This window comes from Triticum dicoccoides, chromosome 4A (assembly GCF_002162155.2).
Source record: "Triticum dicoccoides isolate Atlit2015 ecotype Zavitan chromosome 4A, WEW_v2.0, whole genome shotgun sequence".
Lineage (NCBI taxonomy): Eukaryota > Viridiplantae > Streptophyta > Magnoliopsida > Poales > Poaceae > Triticum > Triticum dicoccoides.
The window spans coordinates 639,557,653-639,567,963 of NC_041386.1; the positions used below are offsets into that span (position 1 = coordinate 639,557,653).

Genomic DNA, 10,311 nt, shown 5'->3' on the forward strand with positions numbered 1-10,311 from the left:
AATGAGATTTTTTTAGTAAAAAAATAATAATAGTTACTATATATGATTCACGAAAAAATCTGAAAGTTTTCCCCCACATTGTAGTAAGAATGTTTTGTTGTCCTGTAAAGTTTGAAGTTCATATCTTGTTCTATTTAAGAGAAACAAAAAAACAAATGTACTTGCACAGATCATGCAGAAATGAATGGCTTGATAAGGGGTGCAGGAAAGCCTATGCTTCCTCAAATGTTAACCGTCGTCGAGTAGATAGGAGGTGGGGCTGGTGGTGCGGGGGTTGGGTCTGGTCCGGGAGGAGCGCGCCGTAGTTTCGCGTGGGAGTTAGCGCCACCTCGCCATCACGGATTCTGCTCCTCGACGGGCTCTTCCAAGAGAAGGTGCAGATCGTCGATTGCGACCACGCTGAACAGGGTACGCCGGCCGTTGGCCTTGTAGCGAGGTGCACGAGCACACCCGCCGCCGTGCTCGTCGATTGTGACCACGCCGAACGGGATACGCCGGCCACTGGCCTTGGGCTTGTAGCCACTGCTTGTATCATGGTGCACGAGCACACCCGCGGCCGAGCTTGCATGCCCCGCATTGGCACCTTGACCGCTTATTCCCCTCATCGCCTGGGGAGCTCTCATGTGTGCTCAGGGAAGAGACCGAACGAGAATAGGGGCGTGACCGCGATGGTATGGAATTCGTTTTGTGATCATGTACGATCGAGGATTTGCACACAGACACAAAAAGGGCAGATATATGATTTTCTTTGGAGTAGAAACAGCATGTCAGATTTCGATGGGTTGGCAGGCCAGAATAATTGTATTGGGCCTAGCTAGTGGTCTCCACCAGACTTCGTTGTGCCTGCCGAGAGGCCTGAATAATTCGGTCCGGCCTAACAAACAGTAGGCGAAACCTAATCCTAGCGGACTACGGATGAAACAAACGCGAACCACACTAGCGAACCTATTAAGAAAAAAAGATCGATCCAGACTAAATGTATGCAGATCTAAAAAAGTCTTCGTCCTTTAATATTAGGTAAAGATAAAGATAAAAATGTAAAACTTGGTTTAGTATTTTTCCTTCTTGTATTGTGGCAAAATAAGTAATAATAAGGCAGGTGTTTCCTTTCTCAAGAAAAGAAGAAGCGAATTTTGTGCAAAATAGTCTCTCCGTTTCTAAATATAAGTTTTTTTTAGAGATTTCACTATGAACTACATACGGAGCAAAATAAGTGAATCTACATTTTAAATATGTCTATATACGTCCGTATGTAGTTTGTAGTGGAATGTCTAAAAAGACTTATATTTAGGACAAGGGAGTAGAAAACAAACTTCCTTTCTTTCGTTTTTTTTTATCTTTCGCGTTTTTAGTAACGGCAATTTACGGTGTGGATCCAAAATCTCCAATGTCGTCGATTCCACCATTCCCCACAAGACAACACACTCAAACACCGATCCAGACCTAGCAAGTACCATGGGAGCAGCTCTATCGCGCCGCCTAGCAACCACCGTGTGCGCCTCGCCGCCGGCGCTCCCCAACGAGCTCATCGAAGAGATCCTTTTCCGCCTCCCGCCCGACGACCCGGCCTGCCTCCTCCACGCCTCCCTCATCTGCAAGGCCTGGAGCCACACCGCCTCCCGCCCTGGATTCCGACGTCGCCTCCACAAGCACCACGGGGCAGCCCCCGTGCTCGGCTTCCTCCACGACTGGGACGACGAGCGCATCCCCCACTTCGTCCCCACCGCCGCCCCCTCCTTCTCCCTGGCCGCGCCGGACTGGCGCTCCTGGCGGGCCATCGACTGCCGCCATGGCCGCGCCCTCTTCCGCTCCAAGGACTCCTGGGAGCTCCTCGTGTGGGAGCCAATCACGGGCGCCCAGCAGCGCCTAGCGCTGCCCCCGGCGTTTGAGATCTTCTCGCCGGGCTATGCCGTCTTCTGCGCGGCCGATGGGTGCGACCACCGCGACTGCCTCGGGGGCCCTTTCGGCGTGGCCTTCGTCTTCTGCATCGAGGACGAAGATGCTGACGACGAGAAGTATGTCACGTCGGTGCGCGTATACTCGTCGGAGCATGGAACCTGGGGCCAACTGATCTCGATGCGCAGCGAGTTCATGATAAGCTTTGAAAATTCTTCCAGCGGCTTGCTCATTGGGAGATCCCTGCTCTACTTCTTGTCCGACGGTGGGTCGATCCTGGAGTGCGATTTAGCAAGGCATGGCTTGACTGAGTTTGACGCACCAAACCACGAGTCTGGTAGCAATGCAGAGAGATTTACTCTCATGGTGTCCGAGGACGGTGGACTGGGTCTTTGTGAAGAACTGGATGTGCGTCTCAAACTGTGGACAAGGGAGGTGAGTGACCGCACTGATGCACGATGGGTACTGAACCGGGTAATCCACTTGCATAATTTGCTCCCAAAAGGTACTCGGGTGAATGCAGAAACTAGACTGATCGTGTTGGGGTTTGCCGAGGGAGCGAATGTCATTTTCGCTAACACGTTTTCTGGGCTCTTCACAATCGAGCTACAGTCGGACCGGGTGAAGAAGGTGTGTCATAATCGTCGCTCCTGTAATTTGATTCCAATTGTCAGCTTCTACACTCCTGTGGACCGTGGCGAATACCAGGATCTGCTATCGTCGATCCCTAGTCAGGAGGTAGGTGATGTGGAGGGGGGAGAGGAGGTGAAAACAGAAGATGAGGCACATCAACTGCTTGACAAGGGGTCCAATACTATGAAGGAGTGGTGTTTTGTCGACACCTTTGAACGTCTCAGCCATGACCTCAATACCAGGTGAGCTAGCTCTACTCTGCAACGCCACACCTATTTTGAGCTATGCTCAAACATTTCTATTGGTGACATTGTTGAAAGTATTTTTTAGGATCACTTGTTGGTTTCCATGTGTCCTTAGTTGCTTTGGGCCCTTTGAGTTATGTGGTTTGCGACATGAGTTAAGATCGGCATAACTTGTTCTACGACGAGGTGGTTGGCAAGCCGTGTTTACCTTTCTTTCGTTCGTCCGTGAGCCCGACTGTGTGTTTTGTGTTTGAGGGGTTCAGTGATAGCAATACACGAGAGTTATTACCTGGCATCTTTTGTCATGATATGCGTATTGTGATGAGCATTTAATCAAACTGCAATTATTGGACTGGTACGTGTTATCCTATTTGAGAAGAGTTATTGTAAATACCACATCGACGTGTTGTTTATTTGTATGTCTCCCTATAATTGTACTTCATAGTATGTGCAAACACTAGCTGGTTCTTAGAAACCGAACTCAACAGAAAATAGTTAGCACCCGAGGTCATTAAAATGGATGACGGGATAATTTTAGTTGTGCTACAAAAGTTTCATTGCCTTTTTTCATTTATAACCTTAACAACTATATACTGAAAAATTATGCCTTTGTTTTCACGAAGGGTTCCATGTCAAGGAGAAGGTGCTCCAGAGGGTTCTAGCGCACTCAACACACATGGATGTGCCTTGCTATCCAAAGATTCTTTTGGCGATGTTCCCAAGAGTTCACCAAATGAAGAATTGGTGAAGGGTACAACCAACATAGATGATGATGGTAGCTCGATGATCTTATGCAGCAATGTTGAGGGCGCTTCACCTTCGGAGAAAGGTGAGTCTAAATAATGCACTTTATCTCATTGTCCCTTAAAAAAGACCATTGTTCATGCCGGGGCTACAACATTATGTTGTGAACTGCATTATTTCTGCTGAGGTTTGCATTGTTCTCTAGGCTTTGTATAAACCTAGAAGGTGTCATGAGCCTTCGTTGCGCCTGTTTGTTTTGATAGAATCTGGTATTTTCTTATGGGTTTATACTTTTCCTTTTTGGTTGAAATTATTGGCCGATCTGATTGAATGTGGTTATTGATGGGCATTTGTTATTCGTTCCTTGTGCCTGAGGCATGCAGGAGCTGAAGATATGTATCTCTACTTTGGGAGACATATTAAGCGGGCTCGCTGGCATGGTATATGGTCAACTAAGAACCATCACATCATGAGCTCTAATCCCCGAGTACCCGACTAACTATATGGAAAAAACGTTCCGGTCGGGCTGTGGCGCCACCCACAACGTGAACAACGAACGCTTGGACTGCCACAGATAGGAAATTAAAACTAGGCAGCCAAATCCAGCCAAAGCATTTTGCCATGTGGTATGAGAAAACATTTAAGAACGGGCTATGGCGCCACTCACAACGTGAACAGCGAACCCATGGACAACCACAAATTGGAACAGTCAGTGCCAACCAAAGCATTTTGTCGTGTAGTGCGTCCGGTTGGTCGTCCTACCTCTTACCGAATAAGCAAAGAGAAAGTCGTCAACGCAAAGCAATGCAAAAGAAACAGGAAACTCAGGCCGCGTCATTCATAAGCCCCATAGAGCATGTAGTTATTTCACCTGTATGAAATGATTTCTCAAAGATTTTGTTGAATTACTGAATCCACACTTTTAACGTGGCATTGCAATTCACTCTAGACAGTTATATTACCCACATACAATGATGGCCATGGACTCCTGCATGTGTGTTTGGACTTGGAAGATGGAACTCAATAGAATCTATCTCTTGATCAATCACACAATCATTCTGTAGGGGACCATTTAATTTTTTTACTAGTGGTTGTTATTCAAATTTGTAATATAGATAGTAGGCGACATTGCAGAAGTCAATAGGATTTATAATATGCTTGTTTTATTAGTTACATAATAATTTCAACATGCATGCCTTATGTCAGCTTCTTTCCTTGTAATTATAAGTTATACAGTACATATATACTACTTATCTAGCCATTTTCATTTGTCTTGCCATTGGTCACTTCATTTTTTTTCTTGCAGTTAACTAAGTCGTGTACTTGTACTGGGTAGGTTTGCCGCGAAAGTTACTTTTTTAGCAATCATGTGCTACAAATTTATGCAACAATGTGAATATCCAATGGTTATCTGTTGTGTGCTAGGGTTAGGGGGTATTTATTGATTGGTGACAACTTTTTGAGAAATAATACATGGACCAAGAAGTGAGAACCACAATGACATTTTTGTTAGAGGCAGTTGTATTGTTGTAGGGACACATATTGGCCTTCAGCCCATGGAATGAGGGAATGGATCAAGTTACTATATTTAACAATTTCTACTTTGAAATAATGTGCCGGGTGTAGTGCTTAAACCTTTTAAGTAATAATTAAACCACCCTTTATAAAAAAATTCTACATTGATATATTGTCTGATTGAAGTCAAGAGCAGTGTTCAAGTAAAAGCTAATTGTGTACAGAATATGTTGTACAGCAGCTCATCAAGCAATGTTGCTGTTAATGAAAGAGCAGCACCTTCCAGTTTCTTCACTTAAAGTTCGTTGACGGCTGTTATTGTAATGCTGATCCGAGTCCAACTTCCACCGAGGAGGTCCGCCTTGCTGAGGCTGGAAATGACCCAAGAACCTGCGTTTTAAGAAAACACCACACATAAATCTTGTGTGAAATAATATTAGACCTATGTCGGCTTTTTCGATTGGTTTTGTGAGCGTGATTTTTGCAAACATGAAGAAGCTCACACATTTATAGCATCCTGCTTCTCAGGATCTGTGTAGCCATTATTGTAGTAACGATGAAGAATTCAAAGGAACTCCTAGGATTGGGTTGCTGCCTTCCACTACCCTCTTTGCTCACAGAAGATCTGTGGCATGTTAGGGCAACTCTAACCGATCCCCAATAACCTGTTAGAGGAGTAAAAATCCGGTTTTACTCCTCTAACCGGGACCAAGCCGATCCGCAATACTCCATGGTGGAGGATAAATTATCATGAGCCGCCTTGGCCGCCCCTATTTTTACTCCACCGCTCAGCGGCCGAGTAAAAATACGCCATTTCTCCTCTTCATCCCCGCCTCCTCTGCCTCTTCTCCTCCCCAATCCCTACCGTCGGCGACTCTCCCCGCTGTTCCCCGATGCCCCATCCTCCCAATGGCCGGATCCCATTGCCGCCACTTCTCGCTCCCGATCTGCAATGCAGATCCGTGCCACCATACCTGTGTTTCGTCTTCAAGTGGCACGTCCTCAAGCTGCCACCTCCCCGCCGATGCCGCCTCCGCCCGCCGCATCACTGACTTCCCCGACCTCACTCCATCGTGGCAACCATAGAGGAAATACCTTGGCGTCCGGCGGCGAGCGTGTGGGACGTGGGTGGTGAGATCACTGACCGGGAGACCCACAAGAGGAAGTCGATCGGGTCATTACACATGGCGGAGCTCGCCGCCATGGAATATGAACAATGGCAGGTGCGGTTCCCCGACGTGAAGGCTCGGCTCAAATTCCCATGGGGGACATCGCCCGCCTACCTCGTCCCGCCACAGCCGGGGGTGGTGGATGCGGCGACGTCTCAGGAGGATTCGGAGGCGTGGGAGCTCATCACGGTAGAGGCTGCCGCTGAGGAGTACATAGCGGACCTCCGCTGCCAGTACCCCGAGCTGTAGTAGGCCGAGCGGGCGGTCAATGGTGAGTTCATCGTCATCTCCGACGACGAGGAGCAAGGCGGCGATGGCGGCGGCAAGGAGGAGAAGGAGTTCGGCGTTGAGGAGGGGCGGTGCATCTTCACCGGCTCCGCGATGAAGGCACCGGCCTGAACCCAATGGGCGGTGATTGGATCGACCTCTACCATGGCGATGATGATGAATAGTAGTTTAGTTTAGGGTTTAAGTTTAAATTTTGATTGTCAAGACAATGTGTTCGGCTAGGTTGAAGGTATGCAAATTTCGGTTGAGACTAGGTTGAACTTTGCAAATTTGATTTTTACTCCATTAAATTAAGGAGTTCGGCTAGGTCCGAGCAAAGCTTAGTGGAGTAGAACGGTTAGAGTTTCCCTTACAATGGAAGATTTACACTGAGCATTCAAAATACCAAGTTGGATTTGTGTTGACTACTGAATTGACTGCCTACCAACAAATCATTCTGAAATAAAGATATTCAAGATTACAACAGCAAACACTTAAAATAAAACTCAACTATCGGCCTTTTGTCAAAAACTATAATCAGTAAGAAATGCCTACTATTTTGGTCACAAATTTTTTAGATATAAACACTCAAGCTTTACATTTTCAGAAAATACACTCAAGGTGCTTGGGTGGCAGATGTGCTCGCCCTGTTAACAACCTCTACTGGTAAACTTGTTTCCAAAGAGCAAAGCTGCATGTACCAATTGATTTAGGAAGTTCATTTTATCATAGGAAGACCTGTTAGAGCAAACGTTTGATATTTGGTATCAACTGTCCTGGTACGCCTGACCTTTGCTAAATTCACAAGTATGACAGACCTGACCCTTGATAGTAGCTAGCAACTGCTCTTTCAGAGTCCTATCTTCAGGTGACAGGTGGCCTTAATGTTTATTTGACTTAAATATGTGGCTAAATAGCCGAACACAATAGCAGGGAGGGGAAAGTAGATGTACATATCAAATGATAGAAAAGGGAAGAGCGATGCGGCAATTAGAAGTTTAGAACTACTCGGGGAAATTAGAACTACTCCAAAGGTTGTAAAGAATACATTAAAATAGTAGTACACAACTGCACACCTTCCAGGGTATGGATACAAAGTTTTAGTTCAAAAAAGCGCCATTTCAAGATTTGTGTTATGCAGATTATGTTACTCGGGACGGGAGTCACAGATATAACAAGATGCTAACCTTGCTGTGAGCAGCAGAACCTACATACTGGATGGTTAATGTCTCACCCATCCTTTAATAGAAATCCATCAGATCATCGGCCCAAGGAGAATGCTGTTCAATTTTAGGTTCTTCAGTGACCTTCAACACTTGAAGTTCACGCCCTAAAGCAGCTAATCCATATGCAAACCGCGTGACATTTATTCTGTCTAAGCAGTCTATGCAGTTTGTCCCGAGGACACCCGTCTGTAGTAAAAGAGGTACCATTGTAGCTGCACAGAAATCATCATTGCTTTTGATGTGACATGACTTGGTAACACCCCATTGTCCACTATAAAACATGTATAAGATTACCATTAGTACTGCCAGCAGCAAGTCCATTACTTGCACATTAGGCTATTTGTTTCCTTTGGGGTTAGTAGTTTCCATTCATCTGCACTAGACTACATATTTGTTTTAGATATGCATTTCAAAATCAAGTCTTCTACAGTGGTAAGCAAGTCCCTGCCAATCATCTCTTATCCGGCCAGCTGTAATACATCTTTTCCTCTCCAAATCAGTGCTCTCCTTTCACGTGGCCATGTTCTCCTCTCATACGAATGTTTAACCCTGTTGTGAACTAACACTGACCACATATATTATTAAAGACTATTTTAAAACAAATAACATTGGATGTTTTTTCTGTGTCAAATCTATACAACAATTTAGATATATGGCCAAACATTAAGAAAATATTGTTTTTTATTTGCTGGAGGGGCTCATTTCATGTAATTGTAAAGTCGAACATATCGATTCTTAAGCAATTGCCTCTTCCTAAGTAGGTATACAAATTACTTTGAAGCATCCAAAGGTTTTGATGATGTAGTTATCTCACAATGGATGACGTCCGTTAGTTCCATCCAACACATCTGATGCTACCTTGTTTAACAGTTCAAGCAGATTGGTGCCTTCCCTACAGATGTCATGTAGATTAATATATCATTAGTATGTACTTCACGCATAACCAACAGGTTCTTACAGGGGCAAGCTCAGATAGAATATCCTCTTGTAGTCCACAACTGATTTTACTGTAGATAGCAAGGATTATCAGAGAAGTCTTGAGATCTGCAAATACATAACAGACTAACGGTACAGAACTTACACGTGATTTCTGGCCTATTATAAAGCCTTGAAGTTTCCTGAAGTCTTGATCCTCTAAATTCTTCTTCTAATTCTTGCTTTGCTTTATTCCTCACAGGGATCCTCTTTATGTAGACCTAACAATCTGAGCTGAGTAACAAATTGTGGATCTTATCCGTAGTTGGCTTAAGGCCCAAGCTAAGAGATATATTCCTAATTTAAATGATAAACTTCCTAGCTGAGAGATCAAGGTGATATTCTCCTAATTTGTTGCTCGGTGGATCATGTACTAGACATACATAACATTATCAGTGTTATGAAGGCAACTTGATTGTGTATTCCATGTCCATACATAGCTATGATGATAATTGTTGCTATTATCTTCTCATAAGCAATGCTCACTGAAGACTGAACTGTATCAGATTGCTGTCCGCAAGTTAACAGTACCTCCTTTGCTTGTTCTTCAGATCTGAAAGAGCAAATTCCGAAACAAAAGCAAGAGGAGGAGAGGAAGGGTCAACACAAAGAAAAGAAGTGAAGAAGGTAATGCAACAGTTTGTGTATATTACTGCCTGCGCTTACTATCAGTTTTTGTTCCACATGAGACTTGCTGTCAACTGTACAATGTGCTGCGAAAATCAGTAGAATTCATAATGACTGGATATAAAATGGTTTCAGAAAGCGCAGGCTGGCCGGAGTGAACCTGAGATCATTGAACCTGATGTTGCATGCTGCCATATGATCTGTTTCGGAGGGTTTTGCATGTAGAACTGAATGCTACATTAGGTGAATTGTCTGTCTGTCTGAACTTTATCTTTCTGTCCTTCGTCCACGTGTATCGAATCTTGCCTGGATCTCAAGATAGCGCCAGAGGAAACTCTATGATGCATGCTGCAGGGTGAGCTTTTTGGAACAAAATGACTGTAAGCTTAATGATGGAACGTAAACTGAATGGTTACCTTGTTGTAAGTTGGCCATCATCTGTGAAACATTTCATCTTTGAGAAATTTGGATAACTATAGCCCACATGTTGCATCAGCTTCTATGAAACAATTGGCGGTTGCTCGTTTATTCTACTCTTGCTGTTTGAAAGTAAATCATTTTGTTGTAACTAGATAGCATATGCATTACAGTTAATTCGGAGATATTTTGTCTTGTGGAAAGTAAACCATACCGGCTTGTTCGGCTCACCACCGAGTTTCGCCGCATTGAGCAGGGGTCGTCCTCCATCCTCTCCTAGTTGGCCCGGCTCAAGGACTGCGCCAACGACCGCCTGGCGGACCTTGGCGAACATGTCCGCGGTCGCGACGAGGTCCTCAAAATGATTCACGGTCTCAATCCCTGTTTTCGCTATGCTGTTCCCATACTCACCATGCAGTCGTCCTTCCCCACCTTCCTGTGCTGTCGTGCATTCCTCCTCCTCGAGGAGAGCCGCCAAGCCGAGGAAACTCCCCATGACATCGCCCTGCACACTGCGCGCGCACCAGCGAGCCCGGACTCCAGCGGGGCTGGCGACAACAACAACCGCCCTGGTGGGGGCGGCCGTGGTGGCAGCCG

General features: G+C 45.3%; 1 protein-coding gene across 1 annotated transcript; it reads left to right on the forward strand.

The window, feature by feature from the left end:
• The first annotated feature begins 1,455 nt into the window (after nucleotides 1-1,455).
• LOC119283938 lies at nucleotides 1,456-9,684 on the forward strand. The gene is made up of 4 exons (XM_037563279.1): nucleotides 1,456-2,771; nucleotides 3,398-3,603; nucleotides 9,222-9,297; nucleotides 9,433-9,684. Exons 1-3 carry the CDS (start codon nucleotides 1,456-1,458, stop codon nucleotides 9,290-9,292), a joined length of 1,593 nt encoding a protein of 530 aa, XP_037419176.1. The 3' UTR covers nucleotides 9,293-9,297; nucleotides 9,433-9,684.
• Nucleotides 9,685-10,311: the final 627 nt, after the last annotated feature.